This window comes from Pelodiscus sinensis, chromosome 24 (assembly GCF_052426305.1).
Source record: "Pelodiscus sinensis isolate ZL-2025 chromosome 24, ASM5242630v1, whole genome shotgun sequence".
Lineage (NCBI taxonomy): Eukaryota > Metazoa > Chordata > Testudines > Trionychidae > Pelodiscus > Pelodiscus sinensis.
In genome coordinates this window covers 4,306,137-4,332,994 of record NC_143075.1, presented here as the reverse complement: position 1 = coordinate 4,332,994, position 26,858 = coordinate 4,306,137, and the positions used below count along the sequence as shown (strand labels likewise).

At 43.5% G+C, this 26,858-nt stretch overlaps 1 protein-coding gene across 4 annotated transcripts in view; it reads right to left on the bottom strand.

Annotated features, from left to right (window-relative positions):
• Positions 1 to 3,495: 3,495 nt before the first annotated feature.
• CEP104 (centrosomal protein 104) overlaps positions 3,496 to 26,858 on the bottom strand; it is a 49,145-nt gene continuing 25,782 nt past the window's right edge. For 2 of the 4 annotated variants that reach the window (XM_075906614.2, XM_075906612.2), the window contains exons 13-22: positions 24,415 to 24,591; positions 23,795 to 24,001; positions 23,126 to 23,242; positions 21,138 to 21,174; positions 20,102 to 20,183; positions 18,970 to 19,078; positions 16,843 to 16,981; positions 16,334 to 16,401; positions 15,558 to 15,648; positions 3,496 to 12,964 (exon numbers count right to left, since the gene is read on the bottom strand). In XM_075906614.2, coding sequence (XP_075762729.2) covers positions 12,828 to 12,964; positions 15,558 to 15,648; positions 16,334 to 16,401; positions 16,843 to 16,981; positions 18,970 to 19,078; positions 20,102 to 20,183; positions 21,138 to 21,174; positions 23,126 to 23,242; positions 23,795 to 24,001; positions 24,415 to 24,591 — 1,164 coding nt within the window. In that variant the 3' untranslated portion in view covers positions 3,496 to 12,827. The remainder of the gene's footprint in view (positions 12,965 to 15,557; positions 15,649 to 16,333; positions 16,402 to 16,842; positions 16,982 to 18,969; positions 19,079 to 20,101; positions 20,184 to 21,137; positions 21,175 to 23,125; positions 23,243 to 23,794; positions 24,002 to 24,414; positions 24,592 to 26,858) is intronic. The other 2 variants (XR_016347814.1, XM_075906613.2) reach the window with 2 other exon arrangements.

The window sequence follows — 26,858 nt, the reverse complement described above, 5'->3', positions numbered from 1 at the left end:
TTGGGGGCTGCCGGAGGCTGGCAGCAAGGAAGGAGGGAGGCGAGCGGGGCGCCGCCCAGAGGGCCTCCGGCGCCCCACCACCACCTGGGCCTCCCTGCTGCGAGGGAGGGGAGGCCGGATGAGGCGCGCGGGGTGGGTGAGTCGGTCGGTCTCGCTGCGGTCGCCCTGAGCGAGGAGAGGGCAGCGGGCAGTGAGCGAGCGGGCGGGACTTAGAAAGTTTCTATTCCCCCGCGCTGGGGGACGTCTTGGGAGGGGGAGAGTACGTCTGTGTGTGCCGTAAGGTGAGGTAAGCTCGAGTGTAGTATCCTACGGGGGGCTGCTGGCCCCCCACCCCCTGATTAAGCAGCCGCCGTGGGATTGCCTCCCTCCCTCACTCCTGCCTTCCTCCCTTCCCGGCAGCCCCCGGGAAGTCCCGCCCGCTCGCTCACGGCCCGCCGCCCACTCCTCGGTCAGGGCGACCGCAGCGAGACCGACCGACTCACCCACCCCGTGCGCCTCCTCCGGCCTCCCCTCCCTCGCCCCAGGGAGGCCCGGGTGGTGGTGGGGCGCCGGAGGCCCTCTGGGCGGCGCCCCGCTCGCCTCCCTCCCTCCCGCCTTCCTCCCTTCCTGGCAGCCCCCGGGCTCATCTGCAGGCGGGCTCCGCCCCCTCTCCCCGCAGTCTTCCTGTCTTTGCCTCTGCTCTTCCGAGCCCTCACGCCCTTTCTCAGAGCTTACTCAGAGCTCTTCCTCAGGTGTGAGTGGGGAGGAGGGGATGGGTCATTTTGGACACACTGCACTGACTCTGCCCACACAGCAAAAATGGAGCCTCTAGGGGCATATTAACGCCCCAGCCATCTGCATTACCAGGCAAGATTGCAGTGCTTTAAAACCCCAGTGCTATCTCCAACAGTCTGCTATGATCCGTGCTTATTCTGTGCTGTATTATTCCCACTCCCAGCCAGACCTCACATCTCAGGCTCAAAGCCCCTCTGGGGCTGTGCCCCCTGCCTCTCCTTTTATTGTTGGATGCGATCTGCATAAGAAAGGCTGAAAAATGCAGCAACTCAGGGAGGCCAAGAGCTGCACTCCCTTCTCCTCCCCTCCTCTTCACACGGAGTCCAGTCCCAGGTTCAGCTGTCCCTGCAGAGCCGTGTGTGTATCTGTAACGGGCACCCAGTGGAGCAGGTCAGGACTCTGGGGGTGCTTTGGAGAGCCTGTCCTGTCCTGGAGTACCCGCCCTGGGGCAGGTCCAGCAGTCAGCTCGTTCTGTACATCTCTCCATCTCCTGGGGTGGGCAGACCAGGCTAGCCCTGTGCCACAGCACGGTAACCTGGCAGATGGTGAGTGCAAGGGGCCAGGCAGGGCTCATGGGAGCCGGTTGACAAGGGCACACGGCCCCATGCAGAGGGCAGCTGCCAACCATCGCCCGCCTCCTAGCCTTGGTGCTCACTTTGCATCAGCTGTGGCAGCCATTGCCAGGGGGCCACTGGGCTTCTGAGGTTGGCTCCCCCAGGCCCATAGCCTGAACCTGGGCTCCTATTGGGGGTTGCTGCACTCCTCCCCCAGGGAAAAGGCATGAAGCTGAGTGTCCTGGGGGTCCTAGGCTGGCTTGGACAGGTGAATGGGCAATTCCATCCTTTCTGACTCACTGCCACTGCTGTTACTTCCTGCTGTGGCTCAGCCAGCTGAGCGGTGTCAGGGTGGCTGCACCATCCTGCTATCCAGTGTCAAGTCAGGGCTGAAGCAGTTCATGTGGCAGGGGGCGGGGCAGAGCACGTGGGGCTGCAAGCTACAGGTGGCTCAGATGCTAGGTCTGCACCCTCTTCCTCATGGACATCCCAAACGAGGTCAACTTCCTGGGCTGGTCCAACCGGTGATGCCGACAGGTTGAGGTCACCTTCCAAGGCAGTGATGTGCACAGGAAATCCAGTGGGTTACCCCTAACTTCCTGGCTCAGCCTCCCCACACCCCTTTGTTGGGGACATCATCACCAGGGCCTTCCCCGTGCGGAACAGGCAGAGCACGTACTACATCTGCAAACACTTCTATGACCAGTTCTGTGATGGTGAGAATGGCTTCTTCATAGCCTCTGTGGTGGCCAGACTGTCCTTGGCTCTGAAGCAATCCAGCTCTTCTTCATTGACCAAGAGATCCTTGGCATGTGCCCGAGGAAGGTCGGGAGTGCACACGGCCCACTCAGGTTTCAGGACTTTGGGATTGTCAGGCACAGGAGCAGCAGAAGGAAAAGGGACCATTGCACGAGATAACCCCAGCGGCATTACTCAGGATGTGGGAGCTTCTGTATGTCAAGAAAATCAGCTGTGCTAGGACAGTTCATTTCACGTAACTTGAAAAGCTCTGGCCCAGTTGCATTGCTGTTTTTGGGGGCGGGGGAGGCTTGTGACAGCTGCTCTGAACTGTGTGAAGTCCTTTGCTTTGCAGCATTGTTTCACTGGATTTACTTTTTCTGACACTGCTCTCCCAAAGAGCTGCTAAATAAACCAAAGGCTGGATGGCAATTTGTAAACCCAAGTTTCCACACATGATTGCAAGCCCTGGGGGCAAATTCAGAGATCATGCAAGTTCCATGGACACGCTGAGACAGGGAAGCAAGTGTGGTGGGGAGGTGACATAGTAGGAGAAACAACCAGCAGAGTTTACAGTGATGCAACAGGAAGCATGGTCTGCCCTTTGGAGTGTAAATTGCATCTTCTCTATTCAGGTTTGATCATGTTGATTAACCTCAAATTCTCCTTGTTCCACATTTCTTATGGGCATATTCTCAGGGTAAAATCAAAGTAATTTGGGAGCCTTGTTTGAGGAAAAACAGCTGAAAATCTGCATTTCCTGGGTTCCCTTTAAATTAATGTTGCTGACAGGTGAGGTGCAGTCTTGCCACTGCGATGTGCCTGTAGCTTTAACATCACCACCTGCAACTGAGTAAATCAGAGATCAAACCACTGGCAGGTTAGTGAGCTCAGCAATAGCCCACACAGGACAGAGTATGTTTTCAAAAGCAGACACGCCATCAGTACTTCTAACATAGATGGAATTTTATTAAAATATAGCAATAAAATTTAATTTGTATATTTCAGGTAGATGTTGACCCACTATACATGATGGCTGAAGATCTCTGGGATCAGGCCTGCTCTTCAGAGATAGATTATTCTTATCAACCAAGATAGAAAAAAAAAATCAAGGAATTAGACCAGTGGATTCCTGGAGAGAGTGAGTTCTGTATGCTCTTGAACAGTTTCTGCAATTTAGATAGATGAAAAAATTGGCAGATACTCAGAGCCCAATACATTAAAATGGAAAAGTCACAGAGTAGGAGACAAAGTCTATCCTCTTTAGTGGTGATGCTGCAGTATTGCTAAGGATGCTAATCAGGTTGTTTTGGGGCAGAGGCAGGGACTTATTTCACCCTGGAAAACAGTTTTAGCTTCAGAATATTTTACTCTAAAAGCCTCTGAAAGCACTTATGTTTCTTCTTTCATAACATAAGAACATGCCTCATTTTGTTTTTCACTCGGGAGTTTATTTTACCAACAGACAGAAAACAGACTGTTTATTAAAAAGGAAGCAGCCCAGTTAAATCATTTAAAATATATCTATAAATAATTAATGAACATAGCAACAAAGATATTCTGAGGTCTTTGAAAATTTCTACTTATTCACCTTTAAACTGTATTTCTAATTCTAGATTGTTTAATAAGATTTTGATTTCATAGTATATGCTCACATCTATCCACTATTACACTCTCTAAAATACTTAAAAACAATGATTAGTCCTGGGGCACCTTAAAAATACCAAATCTATAGGATCATGAGCGGTCCTGGGTAAAACCCACTTCATCAGATGACCTGGAGTGGAAATTACAGAATCCAAAATGTATATAACAGCAAAAGCAGTTACCTGTCAATTGTAGGCCCCTTACCAAAAGCTATGCATGGGACACATCCAGTCTACTTAATTGGCTTCATAAACACAGGTCCTACAATTGACAGGTAACTGTTATATATACCTTTGGTTCTGTTATTTCCACTTCAACTCATCTGAAGAAGTGGATTTTACCCATGAAAGCTCATGCTTCTAGAGATTAACAAATATATAAGGTGCCACAAGACTACTCATTGTTTTTAAAAAGTTACAGACTAACATGGCTGCCCCCCTAGACTTTCTGAAATCCTAATGAAAGTGGGCACTTCCTAAATGATATTGCAAAACACTTAAGCGACCTTGGACTTAATGGAAGAAATTAAAGACTTAACGATGACTTTGCAGGAATTCTCAAGGGGTACATATTTTTACTGTTATTTTAAATGCTGTGCAACAACATGCTGCATCCTCATCTCCTTCTGTGAATACACTTTCCAATATCTAGCAGTTTTGTAAAACAGTTGAGGTGATGTGGGGAAAAAGGTCAGAAAAAAGAGTCTGTTCCTATGTTACTACCCATAGGTATTACCCTACTGTGTTTACTACAACAAACAATTTTAACCTTACATTTACTTTTCACTATTTATGCTGGGTTTCCTTTTTGCAGGTCAGTGATTAGGGACAATGAAAAGAGAACTGGCCTCTCTTGTCACAATTTTGTTTGTATCACAACCCTGAAGGGGAAAGTTTACATTTAAACAGTTTCCATTGGAAAAAAAGCGCACACAAAAAACATTAAAAAGCTTTACAAAGCATTAACGCAGCATTCCTCTGGGTCCAATCTATATTAGAAAACTTTACAGCCATAACTCGACAGCAGGCAGCCGACGTGGAAGCTGTAGTGTAGGGCTCAGCTGTTTTTGCTACAGTCTCCTCTAACTGTGCTCAAAAGCTCATAGACTCAGACTTTAAGGTCAGAAGGAACCATTATGATCATCTAGTCTGACCCCCTGCACAGTGCAGGCCACAGAATCTCACCCACCTCTCCCAGAATAATCATCTCACCTATATCTCAGATATTGAAGCCTTCAAATACTTTGAAGACCCCAAGATGCAGAGAATCCTCTAGCTGTAAACTGTACCCCATGCTACAGAGGAAGGCAAAAAACCTCCAGGGCCTCTGCCAATCTACCCTGGAGGAAAATTCCTTCCCGATCCCAAATATGGCAATCAGCTAAATGCTGAGCATGTGGGCAAGACTCACCAGCCAGACACCCAGAAAGCTGAATGACATTAGTAAGGTGCAGCTCGTCTTAGGCTAGAAATAGCAGGAGTGGAACAGTGATGATCTGCCAGTGCATTAAGCCGTGCGGTGCATAAGGCCTGCTCGGAACAGAATTAGTGTTGCACCAGGAGTGAGTTACAGGTGGGATGTTTACTAGGACAAATGCAGCCAAGAGAAATTGGGACGGATTCTGCTCATCCCAGAAGCCTGGAATGTTAGAAGAGAAACAAAGTTATTTATGGTGTGAAAGCCTGAGTTTATTCATGGAGAGAAGAGCTACTTGCATTTTAGAATTTCACAGTGCTAGCCTCAAGAAAAAGGAATACAATTCTCCTTTACGCAACATGAAACATATGCAATGTTAAAAAAAATGTAAAATAATGTAAGAACTGCCTTACTAGGTCAGACCAATGGTCTAACCCAAAATCCTGTCTCTGACAGTGGCCAGTACCAGAGTTTTAGAGGTGTGTACAGAAAAAGGCAGGTGGAGTGATCCACCTTTGTCTTCTGGGGTCAGAGATTTATGGTTGCCCAAGCATGTGATGGAATTCCTGACTATCTTGGCTAAGCTACTGGTCGATCTATTCTCCATGATTTTATCTAGTGCTTTTTTAAACCACGTTTATTTTCAGCCATTACAACAGCAATGGGTTCCCCGGGCTGTGTGACAACTCCCCCCCCATCCCCACTTCCTCTTATGTGTATGAAACTGGCTGCCTATTTATTTCATCAGGTGACACCGGATTTCTGTATTGTGTGAAAGGGTACGTCTAGACTACAGGGTTTTGTCGAAGAAAGTTTTGTCGACAGATACTATTGACAAAACTTCTGTCGACATAGAGCCTCTAGACAGATTCAGAGGCTGGACACTGGAATTTTGACTTTTGACTTTTTATTTTACTAAAAAGCTAAATGAGAGAAACCGTTAAATTAGGGCTCTGAAAATAGCCAGGGGAGGTCACTAGAACTCTGTCGACAGAAGGTGTTATGCCTCGTAAAATGAGGTTTACCAGCGTCGACAAAACTGCTGAGTTCTCTCGAAGTTATGTCGACAGAACTCATCGGTAGCGTAGACGCAGGTATAGTTTTGTCGACAAAAGTCCACTTTTGTCGACAAAACTCAGTAGTCTAGACACACCCAAAGAGTAAATAACACTTTTCTATTCACTTTCTCCACACCACTCACAATTTTGTAGACCTCAGTCACATCCCTCCTCCTTAGTCATCTCTTTTCTAAGCTGAACAGCCCTAACCTCCCTCTACATAGGAAAGTCGTTCCATATTTTGGCTCATTTTTGTTGCCTTTCTCCGAGCCTTTCTGTAGTAAGCAATGTCTCCAATCCCAATAAAGTTCAAAAGTGCTGAAGTTTCCCTTGGGTTTTTGTATCAGCAGGCATAATACAAAAATATTTAGCACTGACTAGGAGACTGTAAGGAAGCTATATAGTTAATGCAGACGAGGAGCCTAGTTAAACTCTAGAAAGTAGCCTAAGGTCAGCAATGGGCCAACCTAGGCATGAGTGGCCCTCCATCTCAGTGGGCTGCAACATTTTCCTAACCAAGACTGTCTCTCAGGACAGGGGAATTTTGCTAACTTCACTTGTGGACCTAGAATTTGTGGGCTGCGGTGACTGAACTGTAGAAGCACTTTGATTGGCTACAGAGGGAGCGCACGGCTCTCACAGTCAGTGCTGCATGCAATCAGTCCACACCTCTCTTCACTGCCCTGGCTTTACATGTGTGTCATTTTAGTAGTATAAGCAGGAAAATAAACTATGCAGATGGAAGAGAATCTGCAACCCTGCATATGGGCAGCAGTTAACAAAATGTCATGCAGGCCACACCTAGAATCCTGCTGGGCCACATGCAAGCAGATGGGCCGAGGGTCGCCCACCACTAAGAGAATAGGAAAACAGTTCATACCCCTGCTGTGCAGTGCTGATCCATGAAATAGGGAGATGCACGTTTTAGACAGGTGACCTGAGCATCCCAACTTTCAAATCCCCTTAGAGATGGGCAAATCCTTTCCAAAGAACCGATTGAAGATACCGATTGAAAGAAAGAAGCAATACTGAATTCTTAAAAGAATGCCGAGTTCAGCCCCAAATTCATCAGCTATTCAAAATGGTGTGTAACATAAAAGATGGCCTTTATTCCACTTCCTGGGGCTTAATCTGTGAACAATAAAGTCATAAAAGTCTAAATAAGTCATTTTCTGGACTGCCCTCCAGTCAAATTAAGAGATAGAGAGCATATTTGATGCTTTTGTTATGTGAAAGATTTAATTAAATTCCTTTGTTTAAACTATTAATTGCCTGTCTGATTCAAAATACAACACAATGCAAGAAGGGTCACATTTACCAGTGCACTGAATCCCAGGGGAGCCCAATCCAGCCAATTTACATGCACAAAAACCTTTCCAGATAGGAGTAGGTCCACTGAATTCTTTGCATAAAAGATTATAGATTTGGGCTGTTCAAAGGTAAGCTGTATGCTGGGATCTTAGCAACTGACCCTGCAGCCACTACACAGGCTAAACTCTGAGCAAAGTCAATAGGATTTTTGCCTGCATAAGTGACTCCAAGATCAGGTTCTAAAACAGACAATTTAATTTCTTAGAAATACACAAAAAAGTGTTTAAGGTTACATACAACAGCATTTCAAAATGCAAGTGCTGCAATGTGCTTATCAAATTCATAGACATGTACAGAGAACACAAACAAGCTCTATAAAAACTGTACACTACAAATATAATATAGTATATACAAAATAAAATAAATATAGAAACTTCAATTAATATGGCAAACGAAAAATATTGCTTTCAGATTACTATAATCCTGTATTTTTGGACCTTGCTGTGGACAGTGGTGCAGGACAATTAATTTTTTCTTCAGAAGGTGATGTCCTGAAATGTACAGTGCAGGAAAGGTGTTTGAAGTGCTGTTCCAGGGTTTGCATGAATTTTAACACATCACACCTTTTGGCTGTGTCTACACTGGCATGAATTTCCGGAACTGCTTAAAACGGAATACTATTCCGTTTTCAGTTTTTCCGGAAAAGGAGCGTCTACATTGGCAGGCTGCTTTTCCGGAAAACCCCTTTTTCCGGAAAAGCGTCTGTGGCCAATGTAGACGCACTTTTCCGGAAAAGAGCCCCGATCGCCATTTTCACGATCGGGGCTTTTTTCCGGAAAAGACTACTGGGCTGTCTACACTGGCCCTTTTCCGGAACAGTGTTCCGGAATAAGGACTTATGCCCGAGCGGGAGCAGAATAGTTTTTCCGGAATAGCGGCTGATTTTGTACAGTAGAGCGTCGTTGCTTTTCCGGAAATTCAAGGGCCAGTGTAGACAGCTCGCAGCTTATTCCGGAAAAGCGGCTGATTTTCCGGAATAAGTGGCCCAGTGTAGACACAGCCTTTCAGTTTAAAAGCAAAACTGCACACTGGAATTTTGACTTTTTATTTTACTAAAAAGCTAAATGAGAGAAACCGTTAAATTAGGGCTCTGAAAATAGCCAGGGGAGGTCACTAGAATATTTTTAAAAGGATTTTTACTTCTTTTAGTAATTATAATTCCCAAAGACCCTTCTCCATTTTTAAGGTAATAGTCAACCAATCTCCTATTTAGAACTGAGCCATGGTGTTAACTAGGATTTGGGTGGTTCCCCTCCTTGAAAAGTCTAGACCTATGATTATCAGAATAGAAGGCCAGATTTCATTGAGGGGACCAGGTCCCTCCTCTCAGCACACACATGCCTTTTGTTAGAGTCTCCAGCCATCATTTGGAAGGGCTGAGCTGCAAAGGGGAAATCAGTCTCAAGACTATAACCCTCCCTTATTGCTATCAGCAGTGGAGCTACACTGGTGATGAGTTACAAGTGACAAATTTCCTAGAGAGAGACAGTCTACAAGGTATTCCACGTTTTCCCCCTCATGCAGTCAGTGCTCCTGCTAATATTTAAGGAAGCTGCTTATCCATATAAAGGGAGTGCATACGGTTCAATATTTTACTGCACGTTTATACTAGTTTCATTTTAAAAACTGCAAATTCCCATGGTTATGCAGCCTGTTCCCTTCTAACCAAGAAGTATTTTCTCCAGAAACAGACATTTCCCCCTCCCAACCTATAGCTTTTATTGGCAGTGGATTTCTATAGCCCTTACGATATCAAACAATTCTATATAAGGAACCTTTTGTCATCCCCCCAGACTCCTAGGCAGTGGACCAACAATTTTATTCAGCATTTTGGGTAGAAAATGATATAGAAGTGCAGCAAATTATGTTAAAAGTTAAATAATAAATAGGATGAGTTAACACTTCATACAGCTGCTCACAGACACACAGCTGTATAAGAGGTGAGCCTTTGGGTGAAATTCCAGCCCCACTGAAGCCAGCAATAAGACTTCTATAGAATTCAAGAGGGCCAGGAATTCACCATGCATTTTTATGACCAGGTTAGTCTCTTGTTTGCAGTTCAACTAGCATTACAATGTATGAGCAAATAGGATGGGGAATCATTGACGGAAACTATAGTTGTTAAAGAAACCATTTAAAGAGCAACTTGTCTGGGTTTTCTGGCACTCTGGTGACTATTAAAAAAACTGGCTGAGAACTTTTGTGGTCTATTCAATAACATAAGAATGGCCCTACTGGGTCAGACCATAGGTCCATCTAGCTCAATGTCCTGTCTTCCGCCAGTAGCCAATGCCAGATGCCACAAAGGAAGTGAACATCTCCTGTCATCCATTTCCAGCCCCTGACAAACAGAGGCTAGGGACACCATTCCTACTCATTCTGGTAGATGAGAAACACATTTTGGTAACTTCACAGCAAATGCCTGTGATAAAATCTACTGAAAAGTGTAGTAAAAGCCTTTGAATGGTCTCTCAGAGTACATCTATACAGCAACATTATTTTGAAATAACTTAGTTTGTGTCTACACAGCAGGCAGTTATTTCAAAATAATGTTGAAATACTGTCAAGCTGGAGGATTTCTTACTCCAACTCCCATAACCCTCATTGTACGAGGAGTAAGGGAAGTCGGGGGAAGAGTGTTATATTTTGAAATAAATGCTGTGTAGATGCTCCCAATTTCAAAATAAGCTACGGAATTGATTTAGCTCAATTTGTGTAAATTATTTCAAGTTAAGCCCTGCTGTGTAGACACACCCTTAGAGAAACTGTTTTTTAAAGCTGCTCTTCCTGGTAGCTTTTACTCTCAGACACATATTGTTATAAGGGCTGATCCAAAACTCTCTGTACTCAATGGGAATCTTTCCATAAGCTTCACTGAGAGTCAGATTAGATCCCAAAGGAAGTATAAATACATTGTTTCAGTCTACTATGCACAATCCCATTTTAGAAATAACAGGCTTGAGCGGAAGCATACAAAAGAAATTACCAGTTTTTTACCATTTTGTAAGTTAAATGACTTCAGTTATTTCATCCACATATGCTAAAACCAATTTTGCCCCCTCAGCCAACAGCCTGCCTCCCAGAAGGATTAGAAACCCTAGACAGCTGGGATTTCTATAGACATGTTGACTGAACCTTCATTATAGTAACATCAAAGGGTATTGCGGAATTACTATCAAATCATGTTAGTATGTGGCATAATGAATAAATACTGTTTCTGGAGAATGGTTTGATTTTTTGCTTTACAAGATGTTAGGATGGGTAACAGAGAACAAGGCATCTGGCAAAAACATTTCAGATTATCTTTCTTATAAATTGGGTACCTTGTAGGTAGAGAAACTGATTGGATCCTGCAGGATTCAAAGTATGTTCCTGGCCTGCACTGGTGACTTTCTATTGTTGTTTCTAAATTCAACATCTCTGGTAGAGTTTTATTTTAGGGAAATTGCTATTTAACTACTCCACGTGTTTGTTCACAAGGGTCTGTTTAGCCATATTTATAAAATTACTGTTTTGGAAGTACAATCTGTTTTTTTCAAACACGCCTTTAACTGACAGAATAATTTATGCTTAAGCCTTTGCATAAATGTCTAACTGTTACTCTGAATGGACAGGTATATTCTTCTATGTATATGTAGTTATTGTATAAAAAACTGCTACCTGAAATATTCATTATATTTATCATATCAATCTTGAATCTGGAGGTAAGACAGCCAATCAAAAGGAGTGCAAGAGCAGTTAAAAAATTTTCTAGAAAGAGCATGTTGTTCATCCACATCATTTTGTGGCTACATAACACTGACCAGCTAAAGAATTTCAAGGTGTCTCAGAAGAATGTTTTTAGCTGCTCAAGTCTTACTTTCTACTTTAATTTTTGTGAGCTATATGTTAGAACAGTGGGGCTGTGACACTACTTAACATAAACTTACTGACAACAAAGCTACTATGATTGCAATACAGCTACTGTGTTTCTAACATTCAGTGATGTGCTTCAAAGCCTACATAGGATAACTTCTCTGTAGATTGGTTTTGATTTGCTGGAGAGGTGCAGAGATATGCATAGCAGAGTTATACTGTAGGAAAATGATTCAATCATATGGCTAGCATTCCACCCCCCCAACCAGGTATATAGTGACACTATTACTTCTAGTGTGTCATGCAACTAAGCTAATTTTGGCAGAGAACAATTATAAATGTGTTTCAACACATTTTATAATGACTCCATTAATGTGACAAAAATCACATGATACAATGATTACATTCCCAAAATGTTTCGGGACTACTTGTAAGCAAACATTAGCTTTGGTTCAAAGGAAAAGATACCTCAAAGCTTTGTTCTGAAAACCTGATATAGTTTCAATCAGAAGGGCTAACATCTCAGCTATGCCAAGACGAAGGGCCAAAAGAGAGGCAGTTGTAGCTTCGAAGGGCCAAAAGGATGCCAGTTCCTTAGTTTTCCTGGCATCCAAGATGCTCGTTTGCACTAGTTAGCACCCTCGTCTCATGGGGCAATACATTGACCAGGGATAGCCGAAGTATGTTACATTTTGGCCACAATCTCTATGTTGCAAAAACAACTAAGAGTCCCGGGGCACCCTGAAGACTAACAGATTTATTTGGGCATACGCTTTTGTGGGCAAAAACCGACATCTAACGAAGTGGGTCTTGGACCACAAAAACTTATACCCAAATACATCTAAAAACGAGTAGCTCTGTGGCACCTTAGAGACGAACAGAAATATATATATAGTATCACAAGCTTTCATGGGCAAAAAACATTTCATCAGATGTCTTCAGGGTGGCACAGGACTCCTCATTCTTTTTGCAGATACAGACTGATACAGCGCCCCCTCTGATTTCTATATTGGCTACCGCAGCAGCAGATGGTATAGATCCAGCATAGTCAGATCCTGAGCTAACCAGGAATCCTCCTCAGGGAAGGGGAAGCTATTTTCTGCTTCCTCTGTGCTACTGGGAAAATGCAAAGGGAATGCAGCATCTCTGTCCCCAAAGACTGCACATCACTAACCATGAAAGGCAAGTCCTTGGGACAGTTGTACACAACACTGCACAGAGAAAAGAAATATATAAGCTGTAGCTATTGGCTAAATGAAGCAGGCAAACACTAGGTATGGTCAATAAAAAGCAGTGTGTAGTTCTGGTGAAATGAGTGATGTGGGGCTCCTGTCACTTGCAAACCAATCTTAGACCTGTGCATCACATAAAACTTGCTCAGTTATGGAGACAAAGGAAACAAGTACTTCTCATGTCATCGCTTTGCGTATGTTCTGCCAGTGCTTTTATTCAGGCCCCCTTTTGGGGTAGGGATCTTGCTTCCTACAGCGGGAGATCGAACCTTTGTTCCCGTAGTACCTGATTTGGTTAAGGTTAATCCTGCTGCTTTGCCTGGGAAAAAAACATACAGATTATCAATCACACACAAATACAGCATCTCTCTTGCATTTCAGGTACATGCATTAGATATAACATTGACAGAATTAATAAGATTCATTTTGAGGTGACAATTATTCGTGGGAGTGGTAACAAGAGACGGATTGCACATTTGAATCAACCTAGAACCCTAATTGCTAGAGTGCTACATCACAACTTGTTTCCTCCCTCGGTAAGTGTGAACTGAAAGAACACGAGAGATAAAGACTACCTGTCACTTCCTTCTGTACCAAAGTTATGGCTAGATTAGCATCCTTAAATTGCCCCCCATCCCGCACTCCAGGCCTGAGGCGTATTGACAGAATAAGCAGCTGCGTGTTCAGTTCATAGCATACCCTAGGATTTAAGAGGGCAGCTATAGCAAGGAGAATCTTTGGGGGTAATACTGCTCCATAAAACAAGATAAAATTTAAAATGAGGCAATTTTTCCACTCCATTACAACAGTGCATTTGTGCTGAAGTCTTTGAGATTGGCTGGAGTAACAGAGGATAATTTGCACTCTGTGCATGCTATTTCATACCAACACATAAGAAATACAGAGTATATATAAATATATAAATACTTGAATAATACACGGAACTGTTAGGGTATGTCTACACTACAAAGTTAATTCGAACTAAAAGACGTTAGTTCGAATTAACTTTGATAGGTGCTACACATACAAACTGCTAGTTCGAACTTAATTCGAACTAGCAGAGCGCTTAATTCGAACTAGGTAAACCTCATTCTACGAGGACTAAGCCTAGTTCGAATTAGCTAGTTCAAATTAAGGGCTGTGTAGCCACTTAATTCGAACTAGTGGGAGGCTAGCCCTCCCCAGCTTTCCCTGGTGGCCACTCTGGGCACCACCAGGGAAACTCGTCTGCCCCCCTCCCGGCCCCGGACCCCTTAAAGGGGCACAGGCTGGCTACAGTGCCTGTGCCAGGTGCAAGCCTTCCAGCACCCAGCCAGCAGACCCTGCACCTGACACGGCTCGTGCCAGCCACCCGCTGCCACCCAGCCCTCCGTCTCTTCCCGGGACCAGGCTGGCGGCTCCCAGGAGCCTGCCCGGGTCCGCAAGAGGCGGGCGCCCGCCTGGTCTAGTGCGGAGATCGTGGACCTCATCCACGATGTCCGCACTAGGCACAGGAAAGTGGCCATCTAGGGCAGGATAGCTGCCAGCCTGGCCACCCAGGAGCAGGTTTGCATGAAAATCAGGGTGGTCCAGTGAGACCCCCGACCCTGAGCCCTGAGCTTAGAATGACCGTGCTGGGTCAGACCAAAGGTCCATCTAGCCCAGTAGCCTGTCTGCCGACAGCGGCCAACACTAGGGACCCTGGAGGGGATGGACCGAAGACAATGACCAAGCCATTTGTCTTGTGCCATCCATCTCCAGCCTTCCACAAACAGAGGCCAGGGACACCATTTCTACTCCCTGGCTAATACCACTCCATGGACCCAACCTCCATGACTTTATCTCACTTCCCTTTAAACTCTGTTCTAGTTCTAGCCTTCACAGCCTCCTGCAGCAAGGAGTTTCACAGGTTGACTCTTTGCTTTGTGAAGAAGAACTTTCTGTTATTACTCTGAAGCCTGCTACCCATTCATGTCATTTGGTGTCCTCTAGTCCTTCTATTATGGGAGCTAATGAAGAACTTTTCTTTATGCACCCCCTCCACACCACTCATGCTTTTATAGACCTCTATCATATCCCCCCTCAGTCTCCTCTTTTCTAAGCTGAAAAGTCCCAGCCTCTTTAGCCTCTCTTCATATGGGACCTGTTCCAAACCCCTGATCATTTTAGTTGCCCTCCCCTTTCCCACCCTCTCTCTTCCCCTCTCCCACCTCCTTTTCCCAGTCTCCCCGAGTTTTGTTCAATAAAGAGAGTTTCTATTTTTGAACACACGTGTCCTTTATTTTGTACATCAGGAAGGGGGGCTAGGGAGGGGTAAGTGGAAGGAGGTGAGGGAGGAATGGGGTACAAGCCCCCAATGGGGAGGACTGGGCTGGCTCTGCGGGCTCCTCGGGGTGGAAGCTCTCCTGCAGCCCCCCGATTGACCCCCTCCCCAGATGGCAGCCTGTGGCAAGTGCAGCTGGGCTGATGGCCGAATGCTGTGATGTGCCAAGTGTGGGCACTCAGGGCACTCCAAACCAGGACTGCTTTGCAAGCGGGGAACCCCTGAGAACTGTCTGTCCGGGATGGAGGTCGGGTCCCTTTAAGCACAACCCTCGGCTAGCCTGAGACAGCAGCTTCACGCTCTAAGTCCTAATCTGATGCCCTGCTGGCACTGCTTCCAGCCATCCTTAACCTTGGTTCAGGGTCCACTCAATGTGGACATGCTAGTTCGAATTAGCAAAATGCTAATTCGAACTAGTTTTTAGGTCTAGATGCACTAATTCGAATTAGCTTAGTTCGAATTAACTAATTCGAATTAAGTTAGTTCGAATTAGTGCTGTAGTGTAGACATACCCTTACTGACTAAGGATCAACTTGCTTTCTAGAATAAAGCCTTCTGTTTAAACAAGTGAACAAAGTGGAAAGTATAATAATCACAAGGAAATCCATACCAGGTTGCATCAGCAGAGTTTTATTTAGTGTATGCCCCCTCCGTAGATTCATTTTACAGCCATCTTTACCCATTAGGTGAGATTTCCAAGCCTATGATCAATTAAAAAACAACTGGTTTTATAAAAGCAGAGAAATAGCAGGTCTTTCATACAAACACTATTTCTATATTTGCACATATGCACACACACACACTTTTTACAGTATCAAGGGAAAAATGAAATGTTAGGGATCATTTTACTGAGAAAAGCAAGCAGATTTTAATAGTTTTGGCCTACACAAGAAAATATCAGCAACATCTCACAGTGAACTTGGGACTGAGCTGACACTTGGTTTCATTCTTTTGCCTGTTAACTGCTGTCTTGATCAGATTTAGAACTGGTCTCTGGGTGAAAGTCAAAGATTGATAATCAATTCCTGCTGTAACCTGAACAAGCCTAAATGTAACTCCGTTAAATCACTTAGCAAATCAAATTAAGGTGACAGGAATAGTGGGAGAAGAATTAGAAACATCACTTTATGTTGGAAGGCTGATTACAAAAGAAGCAAGGTGTCCATTAAAACCCTGCTTTGCACAGCCTTTGAAAGCAGTTTGTGATCAGGCTGCATTTACTATCATTGTTCTAGAATCTGAAGTCACAGACAGAGGAGAATCACACACTTTTTGATATGGTTATATTCAGGCAGTGTAAGTAATTTCAGTGTTAATGGACAAATTATTGAAGTCTTAGTGACAAGATGAGCAAGCCCAATTTGACATTACGCGTGTTTCTCTTACCTCCTCTCCTGGGGCGAAGTTTTCATGGCACAAGGGACAATGGTTTGCCACTTTTTCTGGTTTTGCAGCTGAAAGGATTAGAAAGCAGGAATAAAAGGTATGCTATCGCATGTGCTTTGCCAAAGGCAAGAGAAACAGATTGAGCTCTGCCAATTTCTATGAACAAAAGATGGAACTGACAGTTCTTTAGAAACCAATGTCATTATCAAGAGAAAAAAGGAAGAGGAAAGGAAAAACAGCGAACACAGAAGTGCAGTGATGTGGGTGGTCTAAATTGTAGAATAATCTTCAGAAATTGTCTGTTCTTGCTCACAAGACACTCCTGCATGCATTAACTGGAGGTAAGTGCAGGGAGCACTGAAAAGTAAGAGCAGTTAGGCCAAAAATATTCAATCCTTAGCCTCACTGGGATTTCAGCTCAGAACCTGAACAGAAGTAGCTTGGTTTTCCAAGGGTATTGAGTACTTGCAGCTCCCCCGGCTTCACTTATTCCATTTGAAGCTACTCACCATTGCAAGTCTTGCTCTTCACATGTTTGGGGAGTTCCTCTTTTGGAAGGGCCTCGCTGCAGCGCTGACATTTCCCAAAGCCATCTTTTTTATCACACTCAGTCAGCAGGTGCTCTGTCAGGCTTGCTATCTCCACCACCTGCCACCGGAAAACAAACAGGTTGCTGAGAATACAAGAGACACATCTATACACTTGTATTGTGCTTTCAAATTTTTAAATCATCTTAAGTAACTTTAGAGCCCAAGTCTCATATTTAAAAGTGACATAAGCACCTACAGCTCTAAATGTCACTAAAATCCATGAGCCTTGGGCTCCTACTTCACCTTTGAAAATGGGGCATGGAGTAAAATTTCAAAAATGCTTCTATCTGATAATACACTGCTTGTGTTTCAACACATACAACCTGCACAATTTAAAATTGTACAATTATGGGCTTAAACATAAAACAAGGAAAAGTAACTTAAAACTTGATCCTGTGTTTAACTCCACTTTTACATTTAAATATACTTATGATACAAATGATTCCACATACTGTACTGTACATGAGCTACAAGTTGTTAACATTGCATGCAAGTACAGGCAGGCACTGGGACAAAACAGGAATACATGTTTTTTTCTGGAATAATCTTTTGCCCACTTAACATGTCAGTAATACTTGTTTGACACTTTTAATGTATGACAAGTTGGAACAAGCTATTTGACGAGTAACACTGGAATGTTAAAGAGCCCCCACACATACATACATATCTGAAACAAGACCCACACTGAGCTGGATAGCAATCATAGGGCATGATACACCATATATTGTTCCCCAGAATCCCAGCAATTTTAAAAAGGCAAAATCAGTCTCTAGCTGTGATAATTATTGAGATGGCCTCAAAAACATGGGGAGCATAACTACCCACATTTGTAGAGCCTGAACTGATGAGAGTGTTATCAGCTTCTCGATTCATCTCAATGTTAATACAACAGATTGTCAGACCGCATAAAAAAGGAGAGGGGATGGGTTACAGTATGTGTATGTGCAGATTTTCAATCTACTGTAAAGGACAGCTCCCTTTGGCACCAGCACCAAATGGGTTTGGGAGACACTGCTGCATTCTCCCTCACTCAAGAAGGGCCCCATTAAGGGGAAGGCATGCTCCAGGAGCCTTGTGGGGCTTGCAAGTTTCATTATGGGGAAACTAGACTTGAGTTCAGCAGAGCCAGGCATGTATTAGGACCCATGTTGGGAGAAAGCCAAGCCCTGAGAGCATGTGTGATCATACTCTGAACATCTGCTTAATAAAATATGACTACATATCGCCTGTGGCCAGAGCTTATTTTGTGGGTCGAGTCAGGTAAAATATCACTAATTTCTCCTCTCCTCAATATGACCTCTGGTCTGAAATGATTTAGAATGTCACACCCAGCAAGAGCTCCGATGTTTCACACTTGCACCTGTAGCTTATACAGTAAACTTCTGATAATCCGGCACCTTTAGGACCCAGGGGGTGCCAGATTATCAAATATGACGGACTATCGGAAGGGGGGACGGCTATTACGGGGTTGGGGTAGGGTGGAGGGGATCGGGGGGCGGTGCTGCAGGACCAACCTGGCAGCACCCCAGCTGCTCTGCCCCAGACTTCCCCAAGTCAGCCACTGCTGAAACTGACCAGCAGCTGACTCTGGGAAGCCCGGGGCAGAGCAGCTCCAGGGCAGGAGCAGTTCCGGGTTCCAGGTGGTGCCGGACTAGCAGGAGTGCCAGACCACTGGATGCTGGACAACTGGAATTTTACTGTACTGTGTAGCGGCAAATCCCTTATAGATTGACAACACCTTTCCTTTCAAAGGTGTTTGTCCAACTGAGAGGAGAGATACCCTTCTTTTCCAGTTTCCTGATTGTAATGGTGCTGTACATTTTAAATGGATAAATATGTTGAGCGGAATTACTTTGCCTGTTAATCTGGTTCCTTATACTGCTCCTTTCCTTGTGTTATTGCCCATGACAATGATTCTGCTACAAACTGAACTTTTAATCTTTTGCATCTTACTGATTGACAATAGAATAATTCACTGCTTCTGTTAGTTCAGGAATGTGCATACAGATTATATAGTAATGCAGACTTTTGAATACAATGACTGACCTGTTTGCAGTGCTCACATCTTGTCAACATAGGGCAATGTTTCCAGTAATGGAGATCCAAGCCTTCCTCTGTGAACGATTCGTCCCTTTCACCACAAAAAATGCATAAGCTGGAGAAGACAGAGGAACAATAACAAATGCTACAGATTACTAAAAGAAACATCTTTCCAGTTTAAAATCATTCCGCGACTTACAGGTTTTTTGTACAAATCATCATCCCAACAGAATAACTAACTGCCTCGAGTGGGCTCAAGCAGAGACTTTTGTGAAGTGGTAGTAGAGCTATAACTTCAAAGGTTCACTCAAAGAGAGAGACTTTGGCTACGTCTAGACTACATCTCTCTTTCGAAAGAGGGATGTCAATTAGATCAAAATTGCAAATGAAGTCGGGATTTTAATTTCCCACGCTTCATTTGCATAATGGCAGCCGCACGTTCTATCAAAAAAGTGCTTTTCGAAAGTGAAATCGACATCTAGACGCGGTTCTTTTGAAAAAAAAACCAACCCTTTTTCGAAATATCCTGTACTCCTCAAAAAATGAGGTTTACAGGATCTTTCAAAAAAGGGTTTTTTTTCCCCGAAAGAACATGTGGCCACCATTATGCAAATGAAGCGTGGGAAATTCAAATCCTGGCTTCATTTGCAATTTCAATCTGTCTAATATACATCCCTCTTTTGAAAGAGGGATGTAGTCTGGACATGCCCTTTATTACAAATAAGTACTGGGGAAAAGCTCACATGGACACTTTATCCAATCTCCAAGGACATCTTCTACTTTCATTAAGTCCTTAAATGTGATAGTCTTAGCCTTAGCTTTGCCTCTGGTTCCTATAGCAGTGACAGTTTTCTAATCCATGGACATAACTTCTCAAAGCACATGTACACACATACCCTTCACTATTTGTGCAATTTGAGGTAATCCTGCTTTGTACAGTCTTAACTGTATTTATTGTAGAAGATAAAGAATAAGGGGGAAGAAATTAAAATATTCAAAATGGCCCCATTTGCATTTTATTTAAATCTTATTTAACGAATTGTCTACAAACATCAGTATAATTATTTGCATTTGGATTATCTCTATCTCCTCTTTAGCAGTGACATTAAAGAGGTTAGAAGCTTCTGATTTTACTTACTTATCTAAATAATTTGCAACTGAGGAATGATCATCTGGAATCTCTGTTGCTGCAGGTAGGGTGACTTTCTTTATTTGCTCACCTGTAAAAAGGAATTTATTAAACTCAATAGATAATAATAATAAATGGAGATATACCTATCTCGTAGAACTGGAAGGGCCCTTGAGAGGTCATTGAGACCAGTCCCCTGCCCTCACGGCAGGACAAAGTACCATCCCTGACAGATGTGCCACAGCTTCCTAAATAGCCCCCTCAAGGACTGAACTCACAACCCTGGGTTTAAGCAGGTCAAGGCTCAAACCACTGAGCTATCCCTGCCCCCGAAAAATTTATGGAGATAAATCTCTCTCGTAGAACTGGAAGGGACCGTAAGAGATCCCTAAATGGCCCCCTCAAGAATTGAACTCACAACACAGGGTTTAGCAGGTCAATGCTCAAACCACTGAGCTATCCCTAAGTTCTTTCAGAACAGTACTATTTCTCAAAATTTTAATAGCAACTGATTATTTGGAACAGTATATTCCTAAACATTGACAAGCAACTAAAGCATATGCAGCACTAAGAGGCAACACTCCTGTATATAGCAGGATAACTGCTTGTCTTTTGGGTGCTCTGACCAACAAAACATCAGCAACGAGCTGTTGAAAACCAGTCCCTATTTAAAATGTTGCTTAACATTTTGAAAATAAAGTGGCAGATGATTTCACCCTCATTGTGAGGAGAAATCCAAACTGGCTTCAATACAAGCCAATTTGAGCTGGCGTGAGAAATTACCAGCCTCACTGCTGGCAACTAATGTTGGCACACTAAATGGTCAGTTCTCCTCTGAAGGCAGAATGATTCTGTCTGTTAGACTGAACCTCAGCCAATCCAAAGCTCTAGGATGTGTTTGTTTCTGAACTCAGATGAGTCAGCATGCATTATGCCATGGTCAGTCACCTATTGGTTGCCACGTGTCCTAATTATTTCTCCATCCAAAACATTTCAAGGCTAGTTTGGTTTCTGTGTTTTTTGAATAGTTTTAAGCTTTTCTTACCTTGAGTCTTTGGCTTTTGAAAATCATTTTCTTTCTCCTGCCAAACAGAGAAAGAGACGTCAGTAATTCCATTGGTGACTATGGCACTGGCCAGGACAGAATGATTTCTTGGTATTTCAGGAAGGAAGAGCAGATAAATCCAAAGAAAACCCAGTCAGCGAAGAAATGAGAAGCAAAGTCAAGGCTGTGGTGCAGAAGCCAGCATTCCCAAAGAGGATTTCTTCTGAGTGCTGGGACACAACAGCATTCCTCCAGTAGATATATTCCTGTCCCTATGTTGGCACAGGCATACATACTACAGCAGCAACCTTGCAATCAGGATGGGCAACCGTCCCTCTACCATTACTACCTTTAAAGTCAAACATGCACAGTTCTAATAGCTGACAATGACACAGTATAGCATCATTCTAAGTGACCTACCTGAGTTATTATATATACAGGCAGTCCCCGGGTTACGTACAAGATAGGGACTGTAGGTTTGTTCTTAAGTTTGTACTTAAGTCGAACTGGCGTCCAGATTCAGCCGCTGCTGAAACTGACCAGCGGCTGACTACAGGAAGCCGGAGGCAGAGTTTCTCTGCCCGGGCTTCCTGGAATCAGCCGCTGATCAGTTTCAACAGCAGCTGAATCTGGACGCCTGGGACAGAGCAGCTGGGGCGCTGCCGGGTAGGTCCCCGCAGCGCCGCACCTCGGCGCTGCGGGGACCAACCCGGCAGCACCCTAACTGCTCTACCCCAGGTGTCCCCAAGTCAGCTGCTGCTGAAACTGATCAGTGGCTGATTCCAGGAAGCCAGGGGCAGAGCAACTCTGCCTCAGGCTTCCTGTAGTCAGCCGCTGGTCAGTTTCAGCAGCGGCTGAATCTGGACGCCAGTTCCGACTTAAGTACAAATTCAACTTAAGAACAAACCTACAGTCCCCCGGAACCAGGGAGACGCGGAGCAAAGCCGTGGAGAACCCGGGTGGCGAGATCACGGCGCGTCTCCCTGGTCCCGCTGCCCGCGTTCTCCGGGGCGAGAAAAGCCCCATTCGTAAGTACGGATCCAACATAAGTTGGATCCTCGTAACCCGGGGACTGCCTGTAGTACCCACTCACTGCTCTAACAAATACTTGGGACATTTTAAAGTTTGTAGATGCAGCCACCAAACACCACATGATGCATTAAATAACCCTACCTGGACACAATGTTTGTACCACGCTATCAAAAACAAAACACAGAATTTCTTTTTCTGATATCAATAAAGACCAGTCACTTCATATACTTCAGTTACACTTCTTGTGGTTTAATATAATACTGAAGTTTATCACAAAGCAACTTTCATCTCACAGAACAGCAGTGTAATCTGTTTCCAGTATTCATCAGGAAAAAACAGGACCAGTATCCTGTCATCTGTCCATAAGTACATCCGTCCGCCTGTGAGTCCATTTAAGAACTCCTCCTAAACGGTAACAGCTAGGACCACCAAATTTGGTATGCAACATCCTCTTATCCTAACTTATTAATGCAAGGTCAGGTGTTGGTTGTCCCAGGAAAATGAGACATACCTGGAATTAGATTGTTTTCCATAACATGGAAAAAGGAGGGGTCTGGAAGAAAAGACAGTTATGATCTGCAATGACCACTAGGAGCAGAGAACACAGGGGACAGCTATACTGCATGCCCCCAAGGTTCCCCCCCCCACCGGTCGCAGTGCCGGATTGCGGGTGGGGAAGCCCTGCTCGCCCCCCACCCTAAGAAACCACAGGGCAACGCAGCTCCGGCCTACTGGGAGGAGATGTCATCAGAGCAGCACCATGCTCGCTGTCATGGGTGGCTGCGGCGAGCTCCCCTCCCAAACCTCCTAAGCCCCTGGCCTGAGCCTCCTCTGCCCTGACTCCTACACCCCCCACATCTACAGTCCCTTGCCCTGAAGGGCCCAAGCAACGCAAGATAAATCCTCTAGTTACAAGATAATTTCAACTCAGGACATTTGGTGAAAAAGATATTGACCTTTCCAGCCTGAACTTCTGCCTGGATCTCCTTCAGTGCTGCCAGTTGCCCTTGCAGAACCTTAATCTCCTCTTTTTTCTGTTTTTCTGCTTCTTCTGTGGCTGCCTTTTTCTGTGCCTGTTAAGAAATACTCTCTCAGTTACCGTGGTTTTGTAATACTCTCTCATACAAGGAAGGATGCTAAACACCATTTAATCAAGTATATAACATTGTTTTCTTACTGAATGTAAAACAACTGGTCTATTACAATATAAAAAAGGACCTTCTATCCTAATTTTAAATAAATTCATTGTGATTTAGATGTTTTTGTCATGATGGAAACTGACAGATGAATAATTTAACATATCTTCCCTTCATCCGTGTCACAGAATGACCATTCTACTACTGACACCTAGATTTTTATTACGGACGTGAAAATACTATTACTGTTTCAGAAATATAATTAGGGATTAAACATGAAAAAAGTACAATCATAACAGTGATTTAGTATAAACTGATTAACATGTTAAAGTTAGTGCTAGTCTTTTTTACTATGGAATCAAGATATTTACAATTACAAAATTTGCTATAAATGTTTTAATAAATCATTTTATGATCAGTGCAGCTACAAATTCAATATGGTACAGTATCTTACTATAACTGCACACTTTCCACAGTTTTATTACTTACTCTAAGCTCAGCCTCAGTAAGTCTGCCATCTATTTTAGTAAATCCATCAAAGAGTGTTTTATAGAGAACATTCTTGCGTGTATTGGCATCATCTGGAGGAAGATAGTCCAGTATAACAGTCTGGTGCTGCCTGTACATGTCGAAGATAATCCGTAATGCGGAATCGCGTACCTCATATACTCTGTGCTCCAATGCCCCTGTCGCAAACTGAAAATATATTGGTTAAAAGGGTTATTCTAATTTAATCTGGCCTGGAATAGTTTTATTATATTTGGGGGAAAACAAAGGCAGCTTTAAACCACCTTTGCTTGCTCCATTTCCACTGTACCGAGCCTAGCTCAGTCAGATCAAAGGATCTGTTCCCTTAATCTGGAGGGATTGCTCACCTCACTGGGAGCATTGTGATTGCTTAGACAGACAGACATGTTTCTCCAACCAAATATCCTGTATAGGGCTTTTTTTTTTTTTTTGGTAATTATGGATCTTCACAAGGTTGTCTAATTCTGCCTAAAGAAGCTCATTGGTCCTCATTAATTGGTGAATGTGGCTGGCACTCCAACACAGATAAACTAACAATCAACCAAGAAAGAGAGACTTAACATACTGTAGAATCCTCCTACCTTCATGACGTTGTCAATAGTAAAACCAGAATTTTCTGTTCCCAGGTCTTTCAACAGGCGTTCCACCAAGTCCACCTGACTCATTGCCAAATGAGTAGGGGAATTTGGTTTCAATGGCTGGACCAGATGAACAGGGATCATTTGAAGAGGTTTAACTTCATTACATAGTGCCATCTCCTGTAAGGAAATGCAGAGTTAACATGCACAGGAAAATTTTGAAACACGGGATGAAATTGTATGCAAAGCTAAATGTTATTCAAGACATCATAACCAAGAATAATTTGTGTTAGTTACAATCAGATGAGACTGTAAGGCAGATGACCATTCACTACTTCAACAAACTCACCTGTATACAGCATACACAGAGAAGAAAAAAGTGTTAGTCTTGTTATTGACAACAGATTTATTGACAGAGAACATGCACTGATTGCACCTACTGAGAAGTATTATTTCTCTGAGAGCTCTCACCTGAACAAGACCTGCAGAATAAAGGGTTTTGTTGTTGTTTTAAATAACTGAAATGAAGAGAAAGAATTTCCTAGAGCAAATCTGATGATGATGCCTCAAGACTGATCTTAGAAAAGTGCTTTAGCAGAGGAAATCTACACAACATATTTTATTGATCTACTGAGGAAACAGCCTCATAGTTGAACTCTGTTGTCATAAGATGCTTGCTGTTTGGTCCTTTCAATGCTAGACAGCACCAATTCTAGCAAAACTGGTAATTTTAACATAGAAAAACACAACTACTGTCATTTCACGTTTTAATTATTAGGCTAGATTCTAATTTCAATGACAAGAACATAAACCTGCATCTGACGAAGTGGGTCTTTGCCCACGAAAGCTTATGCTCCAATACATCTGTTAATCTATAAGGGTATGTCTACACTGCCACCCTAGTTCGAACTAGGGTGGCTAATGTAGGCATTCGAAGTTGCAAATGAAGCCCGGGATTTAAATATCCCGGGCTTCATTTGCATCTTGCTGGGCGCTGCCATTTTTAAATCCTCCTTAGTGCGGACTCTGTGCCCGCGGCTACACGCGGCACGGAGTAGGTAGTTCGAATTAGGCTCTCTAATTCAAACTACTGTTACTCTTCGTGGAGAGCCTAATTCGAACTACCTACTCCGTGCCGCATGTAGCCGCAGGCACGGAGTCCGCACTAAGGGGGATTTAAAAATGGCGGCACCCGGCAAGATGCAAATGAAGCCCGGGATATTTAAATCCCGGGCTTCATTTGCAACTTCGAATGCCTACATTAGCCACCCTAGTGTAGACATACCCTAAGGTGCTACAGGACTCCTTGTCACTTTAACATAAACCTGGATTACCGTAATTTAGCGCATGTGTATTACCCGCTCCTGTGCACAATCCATGGTTTTTCCTGACTGTGTAAAAAAAGTCTTAGATAACCCGCGCACGTGTATAGCCCATGGGAGATGAACCGTGGGTACTGTTAATGAATAGCACCTGTAATGAAGTGTTAATGAACCGCAGCTGATGACACTGAGCAGTAAGTACGCTACAACCCTTATTGCTGGTATATAACCCCTTTGAAACACACCGTTTTACCATTTATTTATTCCTTTAGTAGCTTTAACTTGTAATTAATTTTTAAAACATATTTTAAATATGCTGCTTTTATCAAGTAAGAGTCAGTCTTGTCTTCCTGTAATTTCAGTAAAAAAAAAAAAACTTGTATAACATGCAGATGAGTATAGCCCACGGGGAGGGAGGGGGGGGCGGGGATTGTAAAACCTTGCATAACCCATGGGTTACATATGCTAAAAGAGGGTAAATCCACCATCTTCTGATCTAGGAAGTAGCATAATAAATCAGATTATTACCCATCAAGTAAATTCAATAAATAAATCCAGGATTTCTCCCCTGTGAAAAAATATCACTATGCTTGAATCAAGAGTTATTCCTTCCATTAATGAACCCTTCAAAGGTAGAAGTGCCTTATCGACTAATCAAATAATCAATGCAAAATACATGAACTATTCGATTAGTCAATATTTATCATCCAGAAACTACACAAATAAAATGATGGGGACTAATTTAGCTATAACCATTTGAGAGAGATCTTGGAGTCATTGTGGATAGTTCTCTTAAAACATCCACTCAATGTGCAACAGCAGTCAAAAAAGCAAACAATGTTAGGAATCATTTAAAAAGGGTTAGAGAATAAGACAGAGAACATCTTATTGCTTCTATATAAAACCATTGTATACCCACATCTTACATAATATGTACAGATGTGGTCACCTCATCGCAAAAAAGATATATTAGCATTGGAAAATGTCCAAAAGAAGGAAACAAAAATGATCATCGATTTGGAATGGGTGCCATATGAAGAGATTAAAAAGACTAGGACTTTTCATCTGAGTTTCCTCTTTTCTAAGTGGAGATATGATAGAGGTCTATAAAATCATGACAGGTTT